This window comes from Panthera leo, chromosome B1 (assembly GCF_018350215.1).
Source record: "Panthera leo isolate Ple1 chromosome B1, P.leo_Ple1_pat1.1, whole genome shotgun sequence".
NCBI classification, from domain to species: Eukaryota; Metazoa; Chordata; class Mammalia; order Carnivora; family Felidae; genus Panthera; species Panthera leo.
The window spans coordinates 192,228,428-192,248,596 of record NC_056682.1 but is presented as its reverse complement, the minus strand read 5'-3'; the positions used below and the strand labels follow the sequence as shown (position 1 = coordinate 192,248,596).

The 20,169-nt window shown below is 38.5% G+C and overlaps 1 protein-coding gene across 9 annotated transcripts in view; it reads right to left on the bottom strand.

Moving 5' to 3' along the window:
- LDB2 (LIM domain binding 2) overlaps positions 1-20,169 on the bottom strand; it is a 382,241-nt gene that overhangs the window by 76,935 nt on the left and 285,137 nt on the right. For all 9 annotated transcript variants that reach the window (XM_042936834.1, XM_042936830.1, XM_042936832.1 and 6 more), the window contains 2 exons: positions 7,795-7,967; positions 587-709 (listed from right to left, as the gene is read on the bottom strand). In XM_042936834.1, the coding sequence (XP_042792768.1) occupies positions 587-709; positions 7,795-7,967 (296 nt within the window). The remainder of the gene's footprint in view (positions 1-586; positions 710-7,794; positions 7,968-20,169) is intronic.

Genomic DNA, 20,169 nt, shown 5'->3' with positions numbered 1-20,169 from the left:
CACACACATCCCCAACTTGGCATTGAATCTGGCCTTGCACCTAGTTGGTGCTCAATAAATTTGTCGTGGTTCATGGTCGAATGAAACCGAGAGAATCCCAAATCGTCTGCTTCACTCCAACACCATGGTTAGGAGGGACGTTGACACAGATCTGAGGTACATGAGCCCCACGTCTTGTCAGCTGGTTCTAATCAAGACTGGAAACTGTTTTTCTTACTTCTTGTTTTATTTCTTTCCCCAGTTATACATAACAGGTTTAATAGCCCAGGCAGAGCAATACTTGATAATGACTCCATGGAATTTAAGAAAAGTACAAACTGTTTATTGCGGTAACCTCAGTTTGGAGTTTAAAATAGTAAAGTATCAAAAAAAAAAAAAAATCTCACAATGCCCCAAGCCCACAAACAAAGGAGAGGGAAAAGGGCCTGTGGAATAAAATGGTTGAGGGAAAAGCTCAAAATTGAGAGTTCACTGCCCAGCTTGTGAAGATTGTTGGCATTCTTTACAGAGAGAGAACCGTACTTTTTCTCATTGAAGAAAGAGGGAGTAAAAGAAAAGACAGTAAAATAGTGATGAAATTACTTACGTGCATGGCTAGAATGCTCCTTGGGACTAACTCTCTGTATTGTCTAATGGTAAAGTGCCATGTTTTTATTCTCATGAGATCATCAAAGGTGAACTCCAAGATCAGTCTGCCTTCTGTACATACCTAGAAGCGACAAACATCACACTCATTGGCTGTGCACCTTGTGAATGCCACATTTTTGTAACTCACACGTCAGCTACTCAGTGGGGTCTCCCTGACTGTCCTTGGGCAGCACCGTATCTCAGTAAGGATGTGACACAAGTGCTTTATCCACAGCACAGTGAGGCAAGTGTGAGCCCTAGAATCCGTGGGTCCCGAAGACGGCACAGATGCTCACTAGCCATGATTTACTAGTAACTTTACTGGTTGCCACGAAACTCTACGAGCCTCTGTTTCTTCATTTGCACATAGGGGACCAAAACCCACATTATTGTAATATTATGTCAAAAGTGTGTACCTGCGAAAATAATACCCTCCCCACCTCCTTTTACTTCTGTTGTCATCATCTTTCTACCACCAGAGCTTGAAATCTTGTTCTAATCGTGGTTGCCCTACTCTGGGAGGAAGTATCTGCTAAAATTATTTATGCTTACGTGTGACTTACTCCCAGGTTACCCAATCAGAGGAAGTTTTCATTTTTAGAGACAAATTCCAGGCATGTTTAGAGTGTATTCCTTCAATCACATGCTATGAATAGTGACAAATTTTGCTTGCATAGAGGCATGTTCTCTTTCGAGGAAAAATATATATTATTAATGAAACAGAATTTGTGAGGCTCTCTTGGGGCCTCTGGCTGGCTCAGTTGGTGGAGTGCGTGACTCTTGATCTTGGGGTCATCGGTTTGAACCCCATGCTGGGTGTAGAGATTACTTAAAAATAAAATCTTAAAAAAAAAAAAAAAAGAATTTGTGAGGCTCTCTTCCGTGACGAAGTGATCTTTGACACGGTAGTAATTTTTTTCTTCTTTTGATATTCAGATCAGTTTTAGCATGTAGTTCCTATTTTATTTACCTATTTTGTTTCACCGTTAATGACTGTGAAATAGAAAATACTAGGTAGTCAGACACCACTGATCCCACTGATCCAACTTCAGCTAAAAAATAGTGGCAGTGTATGTGTCCAGTTTACATAATTACAACTGCTTATTCAGTTGGTCTTTGCTTTAGAGCAGGTGGAGGCTTTGATATCAAAGTCCTAGATTCACATCCCAACGCTACTTTGTACTCGTTTTGGAACTCTGAGGCAACTGAATACATCCCCCGCGTTCCGGTTGCCTCCTCTGTGAAATGACAATAATACTAACCTTACTCCCGGTTGCTGGGGAAATGTATGATGATATTGTGTTTGTCGATTGCCCAGTATTATACTTGGCACACAGGAGGATGATAGCAAATGATAGCTCTAAAGATAAAAGAAACACAACCAAAGACCCCTGGACTGGTGGTTGTCATAAAGTGCTCTCTGAGACCTAGGGATCCACGGAGGCATCTCAGGGGCTCTGCTGGGAAGAGTTCGGCCTCCTTCTAGACCATGTGATCTCCACCCATTTTTTCAATTCAACCAGAGCAGCTTCAGTTCTACTGTTTCAATACATTGGAATTCTGCTCAAGCTTTTTTGGAGAAAGCTTTCCTATGCTAAGAACAAACATATAAAACTTCGGAAGCCACTGCACTACACAATTTTTAAAACTCATAAATAACAATTCATTCAACAAGGGGCGTGTTCATTCTGAAAACTATACTCCCTGAAGGTAATTAGCAATTTACCTAACTTTTTATGAGATGTTAACAATCATTTCTCCCTTTGGGAATCTAATACGAAAGGCCGCCATTCACTGAGTTCCAACTATGTCCTAGGCACTGGGTTAAGTGCTTTCTATTTACTCTAATTTAAGATGTTTTTTTTAAACGAACTAACAACCACTACAAAGAGAATTAGTAACATGTGTTGATAGAGCACTACTTAAGAAAGATGCTATTGCCATGTGCCATTTTCATTTTTTCAAAAGTCTCAGGACTGTGGGATGATTACTGATGACATGGGTGAAGACCTCTAACTGAGCTGCTACTAGCAGAATCTGTGGGTAATTTCTGGCATTTAAGGCACTTTGCCCCAAAACTGCTCGAAAGAATGGTCTTCAGGGCTTCCTTCTGACATCTTAGCCATGATAGTTGTACACTCTGAAAGAGGGGAAGACTTTCATGTCCCCAAACCACTCCTCTAGAACACCCTTAGCACTGGAATTAATTCACCAAGGGTTGCATGGAGATTAAGTTACACAATTCCCCCTGGGGTGTTAGTAGGACAGAAGCCACCTGCATTGAAAGCTTTCACAAAAGGGAGGTGACCTCAGCCAGCCCGTGACAGTTGAAATATCCTGACAGTAGAGGACAGGGATATTTGGATGCTACACCTTTTTAAAGAAAGGGTATTGTTAGGTGTTTAAACAAATATTAGCCCAGTTAAATGTTGTGCTTTTTTTAATTATTATTATCTAATCTATTTGTTTCGTGTTTATTAACCACAAACTCAGGGCAGACGTAGGTTCTGGCTTACTTCTACTGGAACAGAATTTCATAATGAGAAGGTATGGGTGTAGTCCTTCTGATGAATTACTCAATTGTAGTGTCTGTAAGGTCAAGTAAAATTGTGTTCTCTGTTTACTGTGACATAGCAAACCAGTTGAGGACCCTTATTGCTATCAAAGCGTCCTGGGTCTACAAAAGGGGAAACTATAATAAGCCTTGGGCTCCTCCTTTGTCAGCCAAAGCCAAGAAATCAGCTTTCTCCCAAGCAGGTCACGTGCAAGTGAGGAATCCTTGAAAGTGAATCCACATTGACTGTTTTGGGTGTTTTCCTGAAGGAAAATTCAGTGACTTCCTTGAATGGAAGAATGGAGAAGAATTTGGTCACTGTTGGTCTCCCCCAAGTAGTGATACCATGGCCTACTCCCAAGCCCTATTCTGCCTCACTGCCTCCCGCCCCCATCATGGCAGTTGAAGGCTTTGTGATTTATTTCATATGCAACAATCAGCAAATGGAATAAAGGCACCTAAGGGGGGGTATATATATATATATATATATATATATATATATATACATACATTCCTTGTTTGGAAATGGTAAAAAACAGACATAGCTTTTAAAGGGGAATTAATATTTTCTCTTTCCAGAAAAATTCTGTGCATTGCTCTTAATCAATACAATTAACGTAGCTTTTATCTAAAGTTGGCCTTTTTTTTTTTTTAAAGCTGCCTTTCACTTGGAATCCAAAATCAAAAGGGTCCCCAATTAAGAAAACATTTTCTGTTGTGCTGAATTCATGTTACCGTACTGTGAGCTCTGACATTTTGTTTCTGTGGTAACCAAAATCAGCTGATTAGTTGGCATGGCAACAGAAAAGATGTAATCCCAGCAGACACGCTCTAATCAATGCCCCCAGCACAGATGGTCTCCGGAGGATCAACAAGAAAGAGGCTGGCAGGCATTCAGCGGATCACGTGCTAGCTTGAGACTAGGCCAGGAACAAGAGAACTAAAAAAGGACATTTCTCAAACTAACCGGTAGCTTTTTAACCCTTTTCTTTCTTCGGCTAATTGCGAAGCGATGTTGACCATGCCATCGCACAATACAGTGATTTTCATAGAGCTGTTACGAAAAGAAAATGTGCTTTTCAGGTACAAGTGTTTACTTAATTTGCTCAGTCTTTACGCATGAAATACTGCTTTCAAATTAACAAGCGCACAAAGCTCATTGTATTTCATGTAGAGATACTCTATCTGTAAATGCATATTGAAATGCATATATATACATATATTAGGGCAATATGATCGTTGATATTATAATAATTTGATTGGAGTTGGGCTAGGAGTAGAAACGTATAAATCCTGGAGGATGACGTTGTAGACAGGCTAAGATAAGAATGATGTCAAAGACATGAATGAGTGTTCATCTAGGAAAAGTGGCTGGGGCATTTCCATGGTACTTTTCTATAGTAATAAATAATTGCATAATAAATAATTGAGACCAGAGAAAGCATAAAGCTGTATTTACAGAGTGATAAGGGTGTTCAGTCCTGGCTGTGATTATTATTTCAGTTTGTAAAATCTAAAAGTAACCAGATGTGTACCCCAAAGAGGGCTCCTCTCGGCATCTGCCGGCATCCACACCCTCAAATATAATTCAAGGGTCTTTGATTCTGAAAACCTTGGTGATTGCCCTTCAGATTATTGAGCCTTGTTTTCAATTTGATTCAAAATTGAATACAGAAAAGAAAGGCTTCCTAATGTGTGTCTTAAAACTCTAATTACATATTTATCCATAATCTATAATGTTCCTAGGATCAGGAAATTGCAAAATGCACACTATACTCCTGGGTAATATTAAATATTACTGTTGATTAGGACTGCAGCTGATTTTTGATTCACCAGTTGACCAAATTTTCATAAAAGCAACTCGGAACCACTGGGTCAAATGCTATTGGGGGAATTAGAGTATATTGATAGTCTAAATTAGAACGATGTGATACTGCCTGTACTTAATGTGCTAAATAATTCCATGTACAGCAGCCTCCCCTTTAAAAATAGAGCATCGGCTTCCAGGCTATATTTTTCTTTGTGGTACTGAAAGGTCATTAGCTCACTGTTTCATACTAAATAGTCATATTTTATTACATGAAGATGGCTTATTTTTAATTAACATAAGAACAAAAGAAAAACTGGAAGGATTCCTTGGGTAGTATAATGATCACCAAGGAGCAAAAAAAAAAAAAAAAAAAAAAAAAAAAAAGGAATGCTTTAGAATTTTCTAAAAATAAATGTGCATAATTAGCATCTGGACTAAGTCCACATAGCTAAGCTACATTTCCCAGAAAGTGGTATTTTTCATCATGGTATGGAAACATTCATTACAAGAGTTGGGAACGTATTGCCATGGAGGAGAGGGAGTGGTGATCTAAATAACTGAAGCTTGGGGCCAAAAGAACTGAGTTCAAGAGGATGCTCCCACCGTCTTCCTGGTGACCACCTCGGATGCCTGAACAAACCACTCGGCCAGCTGAGAGGGGTGCATCCGCAGATGAGGAAGAGTCAAGAATCAACAGAAGAAAACTTTAGCTTCTTGATTTGAATGAAAAAAAAAAAGAGCACTTTATTATTGATTCATCAAAAGAATGGGATTTTTTTCAAATTTAAAACCAGTCCTGAGTGTATGGCACTTTAACCTCAGAGCAACTGACTCTGCTCATTTATGAGATAGCTTTGGCCTGAAAAGAAAGACATTGGAAAAATATGAATGATAGGGCTGCCTTTTATTATATATTTTACATGCATATAAAATGTTATATGTTTTATTTTAAAGTTATTTATTATAATAAAATTATTATAAAATATTATATTATTTTACTTCCATAAACTATTTTATGTGTTATGAAAGGGCTACCACAAAATGCATTTTTACTTTCCATGGCTGTAGGCTTTGGAAGTAGCTTCTTCATTATAGCTGTTTTATTTAATTCTCATGGATTTCTTTTTTCCCTTAAAGCATAAGAAATTGGTGTGTTTTTCTTGATTACCTAAATATAATGCTAAGTCTAGACAAAAACAAAACAAACAAACAAATAAAACCATAATGAGCTAGCAGAGAAAGCTTTTCTCTGTGGGGCTTTGACTTTGTAACATTCGAAATAGGTTGTATTACCCATCTAACATACAAGATTATGGAAATATTTTACATCTCCAAAATGAAGTGAGGCATGGGCAGATTAAACCATCACCCAGGTGATCATTCCTTTCCACATATCAAAACTCTCTTCCCAGAATACAGCGGGAATGTACTTTGTCCCTGATCAGCAACCTTCCTTTCTGCTCAACCGTTAAAAAGGAAGAAAGAGAAAAACCCAACTCTTATCCTGCATTTAAAAATGTCTATTGACAAAATCAAGATACCATAAGATCGATGACATTTGATGATTTGCTTGGCATTTTAGAACTATTTTCTTTGCCCGTGTGTGTGTGTGTGTGTGTGTGTGTGTGTGTGTTTTAACATCATGTGAGCACCAGAAAGATTAAACTGTACCAACAAGATAAATGGATACTTTACATGATAAACATTTTATTTCTATTCTTTCAGCAAAATTGAGCACAGGTAACAAACACATCTTCAGTTTGGTAATTTGGGCTTTTTGCAATTAACCCTGATAATTCAACTTCTGAACTATAAAGAGAGGATCATCGTGTGTGTTTTCAACTAAAAGAGATAGGTGCTATCATTAATATTACAAATTAGTTCAAATTGAGTCTTTGTGAAAATGCAATGGGCTAGTGTGCATTAAAACAAATTTCGGTTTGTCAGAATCTCTAGCTAAATATTTGTTCTGAAGAATGTTTCTACTTGGGAGAAGACATAAAGGGATTGTCTGTAGTGTTCCAGAAAGGTCTTTGCCCAGGGGGACGTTCCATCTGTCAACTGTCTGTGGATAGGAAGGGGTCATAGGTATAGAACCTATAGAAGCCAGGTTGATTCTCTATCTCTTCTCTTTCATTTTACATCCTTCAAGGTCCTTGAATTCTGCCTCAAAGAATGTGTCACTTGCTCCTCCCTCCACAACCCTTCCCCTGTGTTCCTATTCTCTCACAACCAGCCTTTGGCTCTACTGTGCTCACTTGCTCACTGACCAACCAGCACTTCCTAGAATTTGGGGAAACAACCTTTAAACTCTGAATTCCCTAGTTTCATTTATGTTTTTATGTTCCCTAGAGATTACAACTAGTTCAGTTGTAGTCAGTTGACTTTTTCCCTGTTTGTTAACATTTGAATTTAGCTTTAAAAAGTGTGTCATTTCAGAAACAAAACACAAATACTGACCACACAGCAATGGGGAAATGTTATTTTAGCTGTAGAAAATTCTTTGTATTACAGTCAAAATTCTAATTTAGCAACTTGGGTTCGACAGACAGCCAATGCTCTCTCCCTCTTAGTTCCGAGGCTCTGTCATATTTGACTTTCAGGTGCTCTCTACCACCTGCACATGTCTTAGAAGAGTGTTCACCAAGAGTCTAGCCATGCCACAAACAAAAGAGATGATCTCATAGTGCTGAAAGCGTCTGAGATGTGAGAAATCAGCTCAAAGTTCCAGAAGAAAACCACAATCATTATCCTTCAATACACCCACAGAGAAACAAGCCATGTTGCTGAGGGTGTCCTGTACCTTGGTAAACATGGGCTTCCCATGCTGGGTGACCATAGCACACTGGTCGCAGTCCACTGTGATGGATGAGTTGTGGTATGACTCTTTCGAGTGTTTGAGGATGTAATACAGGTCAGTCACCCCTCCTTCAAACACAGTGCTAAAGTAACGAGGGATAAGGGTCCTGCCGATAGCTGGGAGAGAAACACAGAGAAATAAACCATTAACACAAATATCCAAAGGTCCCATGCACCCCACATCGTTGCCAGACCTCCAACAGCTACGAATCATTTCAGGAAACCAATCATACCAGGAGACAAATGTCTTTCGTTTATAAACAGCCATGACCCTTCTGGGTTACAGTTAGTAAAACAACATCTCCAACTATTCAGGGAATATTTGTACGTTCATCTCTTCAGATTTTGTGTCCACTGAAAGTTGATCATGTAAGGGTTGATACTTTAAAAATAAGGGGAACAGAATCATTGACTCCTTTGGATCTCATAAGTATCCTCTAAGTAGACATATTTTCTTTTTTTTTAAGTTTATTTTATTATTTATTTTTGAGAGAGGGAGAGAGACAGAAAGAGAATCCCAAGAAGGATCTGTGCTGCTAGCACGGAGCCCAATGCGGGGCCCGAACCCACAAACTGTGAGATCATAACCTGAGCTGAAATCAGGAGTTGGAGTCTTCACTGACTGAGCCACCCAGGTACCCCAAGTGAAAAAAAACAACAAAAAAAACCCACATTCAACTGACTTGGAATTTTCAATGAGCTGTTTATAGAGCAGTCATCTAATCATATTTGATTCATAATAATGTAAATTTTAATAATGTAATGCTTTTTAGTGTGCAAAGTATTTTGGGGTGTTATTTCATTGGATCTTAAGAACAACCTCAAGACAGTAAGGAACTGGAACTCAAAAGGATTATTATGCAAAAAACCAAAAAGGTTATTAGGACTGTATCAGAGTCACATGACTTATAAGTAGATAATTGGGGTCTCTAACTCCAAATCTGCAAACATTTGCTCTTTCCAATACCTTGTCTCCAAATGCTTTAATGAATGGAAATCTTTAAAATGCGATCAGGATCAGAATATACGAAGAGGTCCATACCTATGTAAATATTGATTATTCTATCTGCTTCTGGAGCTGGATAAGATTTCTTTCTAGAACAAAAGACCAATTTAAGAGAACCTGATACCTTCTACTTGGTCTAAATTGGTCTCTTTGATTGTATGTGTCCTGCCTGTCCTGCCCCATTTTAGTTTGAACGATTGGTAAGTAGCTGGGACTCTCTGATATATGAAGCCTAGAAACACCTAACAAGCCCTTGCTTTAGCAGAGATTTTAAATCCTCTTATGCTGAAAATCCCAACTCATAATATCAGGAATTTTGCCTATGTGCAGATTTTAAGGCAAAGTACTAAAGCACTCTCAAGCGATCCAAGGTTTTTAATAAATCTCTTACATTCACTGTGTAATGCCTTCTGAAAGACAAAAATAATATTTAAGGTAAATAAATTACCAAAGAGAGCTTCAGTATGAAAGATCATGCAATCTTCACTTGAATGTTTTAAAATGTTTAATTTCATTTTCAAAGAATCAATATGAATCCATTCCATATGTATCTATATCTCTTTTGTACATGGATTTGGAAAGAAAAAAAAACTGTAAAAAGAATATCCTGCCAAACTGTGCTCTGAAGTAATCTCTAAAGAATCCTGCTGTGGATGACTAGTCTCTGAATAATTTATATAGTTGTTATTGCTTCATATTTATTGCAGTAAAATCAATCAACAAGTGTGTGCTAAATATTCCAGGATTTTTGGCAATTCCGTTCTAAATAATCCTTACACATACATTTTCCAAATACTGCTTAATCCCTAACAGCGCATGTTCATTTGCTAAATATAAAATTCAAACAAGAGTGATTTCAGTCCATCATGTCTTTAAACATATGCACAGCTGATACCATAAAGAAAACTCCGTTAATGCAAAAAGCCTTATTGTACTTTGCTAAACAGATAAAATTAAGTTAATGCATTTCAAATATTCCAACCTAAAACGAATTCCCATAAAACAGCTCTAGTAATTTGACATTTTGGGATCGGTACTGTGGAGAATAAATACAAACCATAAAAATGTAGATGCAGAGTGAAAATATTTCACGACAATATCAAAGGAATTGTCACACTAAAAAGGTTACTCCAAATAAACACCACTGGAGTAGCCACATTATAGTTTATTCATTATGGATCCTGCACCATTTAATTCCTTTGCAGTGATCTCTGTGATGTATTATCATCATTTTCATTCACAGAAAAAAAAATTAGGCAGGGAAAAAGTTTGTGACTACTTAACTTTAAACCTAAATTTTAATTACCTCTCCAATTCCAGAATACGTACGAACTATATAGTAAATATACTTAGAGGGAAAGGAGCTTTGCTTTATTTAACATTTTCTGGCACTCTCGGAACTGACTGTTAAGGACACCTGAGGTTTGTGTCCGGTCTCCTTTCTTTGTGGGATGGCCCCTACAATTTCCCCCATGGTCTTGTTTGGACCATCGCTCACACAGCTCTATCATCCACTGCGGTAGACTTCTACAGGTGGCCCCGATGAACCACGACAACGACGTTTACATCTTTGTGGATGCAGTCTCCTCTCCTTACCTCTGGCCTGGATTCTGTGATCCACTTTAGTCAGCAGACTGCGGCACAAATAACCTTGTTTCAGTTTGGGGCGAAATCTCACCAAGGCTTAGAAGCTTCCACTTTGTGTGTGGGTGGGAAGTCAGTGGCTATGTACAAAGTTTACTCTAAGACAGCCATACTTTGAGAAGCCCAACCATTTGGAACAGTCACAGGAAGAACCGAGTCTTCCAGCCGACACCCCCAGCTGAGCTCCCAGCAAACAGCCAGCACCGACCTGCATGAGGGAGGCTATCCTGGGAGTGAATCCTAGAGCTCCAACTAGCTGCCTCGAGCCGGTGTCACATAGAGCGGACAGGAGCTGTCCTCCATATGCTTTGCCCAGATCGCAGAATCATGAGTAAATAAAATAAATGGTTGTACTTTTAGCCAATAAATGTTTCACGTAACAGTGGATAATCTTAACACCCTTTCAACTAACTTCCTAGGCTACAATGACGAGCAAATCAGAATCCTTCTCTGAAAGATAGAGAGGGCAGTCTTGCTCCTAAAAATGTGAATTATAGAAATACAGAAGCTTGCATGGAGAGGAAAGCAGATTAGAGAGACAGAGAGTCTTTGTAGACTGACCCGGGACCTCATTATAGTTAGGACTGAAAGCCAGCCCCGTCCCTGGGAGGTCCCGCTTCTGTGAGATCTGCACCCTGCTTCTTCTGCTGATGTCAGTTTGTGTTTGTTTTTTGTCATTTATAAACAGAGGAATCCTCATAAATGCTGTCCTACTCTAGCATGGATAGGGTAACGAACACTAATGTGAAAATAGAAAGGAAGTGAATGAGAAAAATTCACTATGAGAGGGAGCGGAGTCTTTTTGTGCGACATCTTGTGTTAGTAGCTGATGAGGATACACAAGCTGTGTCAGAGACCGTATTCGTTTTTCTGTTGCTGCATAACAAATCACTGTACACTCAGTGGTGTAAACTCTCTCTATGGATTATCTCATCGTTCCTGATATTCTGACCTGGGTCTTGCTGGGCTAAAATCAGGGTGTCAGTAGAGTTGTGTTTCTTCCTAGAGGCTCTAGGAAAGAATCCGTTCTTGCTTTTTCCCACATGTAGAGGCTACCTGCTTTCCTTGGCTACGTCCCCTTCCTACATCATCCAAGCCAGCAATAGTGGTTTGAGTCTTCCTTGTCTGCCTCCCCCTTCTGCTTTTGAGGACCCTTGTGATTGCATTGGACCCACCCAAATAATCCAGGATAATCTACCATCACAAAGCGACATATTCTCAGGTACCAGGGATTAGAACCGGACATCTTTGGGTGCCATTGTTCCACAGAGGCTATCTTTGTTAAAGAGTTTTTGTTGTACAAGAGAGTACACTACAAAATATCACGCGCACACAGACACACATACACACACACACACACACGACAAGCAATATATAGATAATGTGCAGTGAATGGGACAAATAACCAGAAAAAAAACCACTTGTGCTTAAGGAAATCACTCTATAACTCATTCATAGACTTCTTTTATAAACATTCACTGAGCCCATAGTAGGTGTAAGGTTCCTTGGTAGGCGCTGGACACACAAAAAGAGATTTTTGTCCTTGTCCTTCAAACTCAGTTGTAGCAAGAAAGTTAACAAATATGTAAGTATTTATAATACAATGTGATAATAGATTAAAAAAATGGACTTGTGATTTTGAACTCTTTGCCAATTTCTTCTGAATCCTGATTTCAATGTACAATTTTATTATATCTGAAGCGCTGAAAAGATGAAAATGTCCTTTTAATTTAGTAAATCGTGCAACCACACTGCACACCCTCATATAAATTGCTTGAAATCAGTGAACATTTCAGAGTCAAATTTGGTGGTCTCCTAACTCCTCAGGTACACCAGTTCTGAATCTGTTTAAGTTCTATACTGTCATGTTCATATGCTTCACTTACACTTTACATTTATATTTTAATCCTTGGAATTAAAAACCATTTCAATAATGATACACTTAAATCTACATCGTGCTCCCATGAAAAGGATTGCATCTTTCAAATATTCTTGAATAGATAGTAAGACTATAGTAGATTCTAAAAGAAATTCCATTGTTCTTATACATTTAGGTCAAAGTTCCAGAAGCTGGGAAGGGGAAGTGAACATGATAGCACAGGGAGATTTTCTGTGGGTGAAATACAGGGAGATGGAATACAGTATGTATTATTTATCTATGTACTTATGAAAGACAAGAAAATGACAGATTAAATTATTCAGGAGCCTGAAATGTGTATAATGTCTAAATAACACTCTACATTGTAGGTAAACATTTAGAAATACCTAAAAATACACTCCTAGGTAATTTAGATGCTGAGCTCTGAATTCCAGTTCCTTGGGAGGTTTTTGTTGTCATTCTGTTTTGTTCCCAACCATTGACTCCCACTCTCCAGAAGTTCTTGCCATTGGAGTTGGGAGGCTGACGGTGTTGTGGAGCATTATCTAGCTCCCATCTTTTCTTGTAGGTGTTACTTATAGGATGATATCTACACCTGTAGATATTAGCGATTTTTTCTCCATTTAGAAACCAAATGGTACACACTGGGAACTCTTAATCACTGAGAAGCTATAAACTACCGTGCATCTGTTGTTTTGAGCATTCCGTCTCTGTTAATCATAAGGAAATACTTTTTAAAACTCAAGCATGTGTGTAAGTAGTTCACATGAAAGAAATTCTGAGTAGAAAATAATTGTATGGGAAAATGTTCGAACTGGCAATCAAAATACAAAATAAGGTAATAACGACAAAAACACAAACCTGGCGAGGTTGTGGTAAAACAGACATACCTAAACACTTCTGGGCGATTCAACGTAGCAATTACTCCTCATCTTGAGAATCTCTAGTTCTCTAATAGCTTATTAGGTGTAAATACTCTTGCCCAACTGCAGTTCTAACGTGCAGCTCTTACGTGCTCTGAAGTTCTCCAAGTCCTCTGAGAAAATACTGTCTAATGTTATGACTTTTTGCTTTGGGGTGATGATTTACTATTCTAAATGCCTATATTTTCTAACTTTCAAAGACAATTCACTTCAAAAAAAATGAAAAGGGTTGAGAACCCTAATTAAAATGTGGAATAAAAGGATATATTAGTATTGGTACCACTTAACACTTGGCAATTACTTAACTAATGATTTTTCTCCTGGCTGGAAAGAGAAAACCATATAACCACATATTTGTGTTTTCAATTAGGCAAAATTAATTATAATAAAATCATCAATTACTACGGTTTAAAAAAAAACCCTTTTTTTGGTAGAATGATAAGGACACATTGGTTGTCTGAATCTGGGTAGTTTTATACAGTTGTTCTAAGGCTGTAGTACCTCAGAAATCCACATCAAAATTCTACTACTGAGATAAATAATAAACACAAAGATTCATTCAACTTAAACTTATCAGTATTCAGAAATAAGTGAATGCATTATTCTAACATGTAAATGGAGATGCTCTTCTTAGCGAAATAAACAATACTGGTGATTTCTTCTATGGTAAATAACATAAATAGCCAAAACAAAGGACATAACATATGCTTGAAATTAAAGGGGGGTGATAGAGGTTCAAAGCAAATTCCTTCGTCTTGAAAGGAAAGCAGGTCAAATGAACTTTACTTTCATAAATTGGCATTTGGAATCTTTTATTAGCATATCTTTTAATTCCAACACCTTTTACTTCTTTTCTCAACCACACCAATTTGATTTCAATATCTTCTTTCTGATCACCTCTCTTACTATTCCAAAGATTCATTCATTTAATATATGCTTATGAAGCACCAATTACAGGCCAGACATTGTTCTCGGTGCTGGACATAAACAGCAGAAAAGTGGAGAGGTAGATGAACTTGGTGGAGAGGGAGGGCAAGCTGGTTTAGACCGGATGACCTAGAAGGCGGCAGTGAGAAGGTGATAACGGAGCTGATTCCTGATTGCACAGGGCCATAAGATCTGGGAATGAAGAGGTCCAGGCCCCGGCACCGGCAAGGGCAAAAGCCCCAGGACAGGAATGAGTTTGGGTTCAATGAGCTTGGTGTACCACAGTATCGGAAAGAAGGCAGCTTGGCAGGTGCACAGTCGAGGAGAATGAGATGAGCTCAGAAAAAAAGAGGCGGGACCAGATTATGTGGGGCTATCTAGACCATGGCAAATGGCTTGCAATGTATTCTTAGTGCAAAGAGACCTCACTGGAAAATTTTAGCCAAGGATAAGATCTGGTGAACATACTCTATTCTTCTTACATGCGTTATTCATCTGCCAACAAAATCCCAAAACTTCGCAAAAAATATTTGATCCTCCCAGAAATCTAATAGGCATTTTTTCTTCCATTTTCTACTCACGAAACAGTTAATAACTTGACTAAGGCTTTACCCACACCACCTTGCGTTAGTTGCTGGAGAGACAAGGATGACCACAGTAGATCCCATCTTGCTCTTGGGGACCTTCTGATCAAGCAATTCTTAAAGCTATTAATTCACTAATTAAGGACAAGTGAGATGTGTGTCATGGCTCTTTCTTGTTCTGCACTGTTTATCCCATACTTGACACACAATTAGGATCTAGCACATATCTGCTGAATGAGTTGATGCGATCCACGAATGGATTTATGGGTTTCAAGTTGTAGAAACTCACATGTAAGTCTGTCTCATTTCATCTCATTTAATTCAACAAACACTCTGGCATATTCAGGTAATACTGGTTTCTGATTCTGTTAGCTATATCACAGGGTATTTCTCTCAGATGTGTGCCTTTCATTGTGGGCAAAATTCTTTTACCCCTTTATCCAAGGTACTGACAATAACATAGTGCAGAATGGTCCACAGCCATGGCTGGACTTCCTACCATGAGCCAATATCCTTTGGGTATGAATTCAAAATCCTTTACTGACTCACAGAATAAGGCCATGCTCTAGTTACTGATGCCTTAGGGACCTGGTGCAGGGTCATTAAGGTGTTAGAGAAAGACCTAAGCTGCAGGATGAATTGATATCAATTAGGCATAGGGGGCCAAGGGAACAGCATGTGTTAGGGAGCACGGTGCATTTCCCATGATTTGGGCTGCTGCCTAGACCAGACATTATATATTTATACCTTAGAGGGTCTTGTCTGGATGAACTATTCTATTACATAGATTTGTCTCACTAACTTCCTGTGACAATACCTTATTCTATTACTTATCCAAAGTTTATCATACAGTTTACATCTGATAGATTTGTTTCTGCCCTCTGCATTATTTTTATTTCAACACTTTCATAACTATGTTCTCTTCTTCAAGATGGGCCTTATGATAATTTTGAAAGCTTCCTTTCTCCTCCCACCCAAAGTTGGAAGGAGGTTAATTTAAATTAAATTTGATTTACTAAGAAAGATTGACATCTCTAAAATAACCAGTCTTCCCATACAGGAACATGAAATGTTTATCCATTTGTACAAATCCGTACTGCTATCACAAAATGATTCTGTTGTTTTTCTGTAGTTTCTTAATATATAAATAGCTAAGATTTCTTGTTAAGAGAGTTGTTAAATATTTTAGTTATGTTGATGGTTAATATAGTTCTTTCATTATATTTCTATTTGGAACACAAGACACCTAATTGAATGCTCTTATCAATTTTAATAGGTTTTTGGAAGATTTGTTTTGAGTTTTCTAGGTGAAGAAATTGATCATTCCCAAATATTGATAGTTTGGTTCCTTTCTTTCTTTCCAATATATTTATAGAATTACTTCCTCATCTTATTGCAATGTTTAGAAGAGAACTTCTAGGAAAATGTATTAAATAATGAGGGAAGTAATAGGCTTTCTTTCTTTTTTCCCCCTGAATTTTTCAGGGAGTGCCTCTAGGATTAGGGGAAGTGCTGTATGTTGATCTGAAATCAGATCACATTACTTATAATGGGAAGAAAATCAAATTATTCTTCTAATTTTTGTTTTAATGATTTTCTTCTTTTTTATACTGATGGATGTTTAATTTGATCAAATGACTTCTTGGTTACTATTGAATTGGTTGTCTAATTTACCTTAGAAAGCTATCTATTAAGATATTTTCAAATATTGAATAATGTTTTTACTCAGGATAAACCTTGCTGTCTCGTGCACACACACACACACACACACACACACATTTTTGTACAAATTTTTGCATAAATTCAACTTACAATTCACTGATTCCTTTAACAAGTATCCAGGCAAGTGGTGCCTTATATAACGCACTATCCTACGTACTAGATTAGAATGTTAGAGCCAGAAAAGATCTCAAGTTTAGTTCAGTGATTCCCAGTAGCATTTTCTAATTCTAATGGACTTCTGGAGATTTTATTTTTATTTTTTAAAATTTTTTAAAATTTATTTTTGAGAGAGAGAGACAGAGACAGAGCACAAGCAGGGGAGGCGCAGAGAGAGAGAGAGGAAGACACAGAATCCGAAGCAGGCTGCAGCCTCTGAGCCGTCAGCGCAGAGCCTGATGCAGGGCTTGAACTCATGAACTGCAAGATCATGACCTGAGCTAAAGTTGGATGCTTAACCGACTGAGCCACCCAGGTACCCCAAGGGCTTCTGGAGATTTAAAAATGTACCCCTAGATAGTTCCATGCTTCCAAAATGCCATTAAAACCAAGACTATGTTTAGCACGTTTCTCTGATTTGAGTAGGAATGAACTCAAATTATGGCGATACTGATTAGCTCCTGACGAGTGATTATGAATAGTGCTTAACATATGTGGAAAAAACACAATACAAAATACTAATAATTATTTAATAAATGTAATTATGTTATCCATGATTATATTCCACACCATCATTTTACTGCAGAAGAACGTAACAGCTAGAGAAGTAAAACTGCATTAGCTACCTGGAGCCAATGTGGGATAAAGTAGAATGCTTGTTGTTTTTAATCAACCAGGATTGGTTTATTTTTATACCTAAATTTGATTTTTATTAATTTTTAATAAATCACTGTTTATTATATCTGATTTCTTTTTGTAAGCGTAGAGCCAGACCTCACTTTCTAACTCGAAAATATATTTCACCTTGCCAGCTGGGTGCTGCCACATCATGGAGCTGTCACCAGTGTCCACTGGGCATTTCCATTGTTTTCATTTTTTTCCACCAAGTAGACATCCAGAAGAGAAATTCAACTTCCAGACATGGCAAGTAAAATCCTTCTGTGTAACTGGCACACTGTTCCCTACCTCTGATGACCAAATCCTGAAGACCTGGCAACGATTCCATGGACCCTCGTGGATGGAAGAGCCAGGAGATGGGAGGAGTATGGATCCCTGAATTGCTAAGGACCAGCTGCCACCTATTGGGAAAACCTACTTGAACTTTGGAGCAAAAAAGGCTTTTCTATTGCGTTAAGCCACTGAAATTTCAAGATATGTTTGTCTAAGCAGCTAGGGTTAACTAATACAATTACTATAGTTCTAATGACCCTTGATGGACCCTTGTATCCATCAAGGCGAGTGACTTCACCCCTCCCTTTGTTATCAAAGAGGAAAAAGGAAACTGAAAGAGGAAAAAATATATATCTATTTAAATTTAACTAGTTACCAGTAATCACCCTTCCCAGTGCTGTGACAAATTTATTCCTTACTAGTCCTGATAGTAGGAGTACGTGTTTCACTCACAACTTCACCAGCACTGAATATTGTCAAGGTGTACATTTTTTTTGCCATTCAGATCACAAAGTGTGTCCCTTACAGAGGGACGGTGGCAGTCATCTAGTCCTCAAAGCCTTCTCTACATGTAGATGATGAAATTAAGTAGTTACTCCAGCTCAGGTGGTTATTGCTGTGAATGAATCATCCACATTTAATGTTTTCAGATGATTTGCAGGATTTTTTTTTTTAATTTTTCACACCAAACCCATTCACTTGGCTCAAGGAAAAAAAAAGGCCCCAGGAAAAGAAGTGAGAAAATGACATTCCTTGTTTTTTCAAAGGTGCCAAACTTCAAGAATTCTTACGAAATTATTTCAATATGATTTATTGGGCCATCTCAAACTCAAACCCATGGGGACACCACAAGTCATTCAATTTTATGTTTTAATATCAGCACAATTCAATGGGGTTAGAGAAATGTTGCCAGAGAAACAGACAAATGTGTGTGATTCCAAACTTAATAGAAAGCAGGGCTTGGCAACCTTCAGCAATGAATGCCAAGAGACGATTTCCTCCCTGCAGAGAGGTGCAGACTTGGGTAGAAGGGGCCTTCCCTCCAGGCTGGGTATTATACAAGACATTCCCTCTAAGGTGCTAAGTGGTCACTAAAATAGAAGCTAATAAAATTTGACCTTTTAAAGTGGATTTTGAAGTCAAAGGAAAGGTTTGTAGAATTAAAATAACAAAGGGGCTGTTTCCGCCCACCTTTCTATTGACTCCACTGCAGTCCCATCCATTTCTAGTGTTTCCTTGCCGAGCTCCTCCCAAGTTTTGCCCCAGAAGCATCCTCTGCCTCAGGGTCCTAGATCCTCCTCTTTTGCTTCATCCCAGGTGTGAAGCATCCTTATACCTATCTACAGCACCACAACCTCTGGTTGAGCAAGATTACAAACTTGGGTGCTGCAGTGAAACTTCCGGATGCACATACCGGCTGGGCCATTTAGTCATTTGGTGGACGCGGACAGATGACTTATGCTTTTGACACCCCAGTGTCTTCCTTGGTCAAACAGGAATAGAATACTCACTAATTCGGCGAGCAGCTACAGGTATTAATAACATCACTGCACGTGTAAAGAGCTGAGTACGGAATCCCACTCCGCTAAGCATGAGTCAAAGTCATTACCCCCTGAACACTCGTCTCCGCACGGTCCGTGAGACTTACCTTACTGCACTGTAATCGCCATTTTATTGTCTTTCCTTCAGCGACTGTAGTTCCCCGAAGGCAGGGAACATTCCCTGATCATTTCAGGACCACGGCACATTCACGATGTAAACAGCTACTTAAGAGATATTTGGCACAGGATGAACGCGGACTTGGCATGTCTATGGAGACAGTCGGCCAAGCTCAAGCTGGTTATGCGCACATGCAGGTTTCTGACAGAGGCACAGCCACTTCCAGGGTTTCGGGCAGAGAATCAAAATCACAGGGAGAAAATAAGTTTTTAGGGGCCCGTATCTGGAATTTTCACGTCTGAATGCTCTAGTCGTGATAATTAAGGATTAGAGACTAATCATTTTGAAAGATTCATTTTGGGGATTAAGGGTAATTTTGAATTTTGCAGGTAAGAAAAACGTCCCATGTGAGGAGACTCCTTAGTTACAATGGGCTTCTCTCTTATTTTATTTTTGTACAATTCATGCACATTTGAAGTTCATAAAAGAAAAAAAAAGATGCTTCTTTAAAAAGAAAACACAAGAGGGGCGCCTGGGTGGCTCGGTCAGTGAAGCAGCCAACTCTTGTTTTCTGGTCAGGTCATGATCTCATGGTTTGTGAGTTCGAGCCCCGTGTCGGGATCTGCACTCACTGCATGGAGACTGCTTCAGGTCCTCTGTCTCCCTCTTTCTGACCCTCTCCTTCTTGCACTTTCTCTCTCTCTCTCTCAAAAATAAATAAATGTTAAAAAAAAAAAAGAATTAAAAAAGAAAAAGAAAACAAAAGAAAAAAGAGAGAGAAAGAAACAGAAACAGAAAGAGAGAGAGGAAGAAAGAAAAAAGAGACAGAGGAAGAAAGAAAAAAGAGACAGAGGAAGAAAGAAAAGAA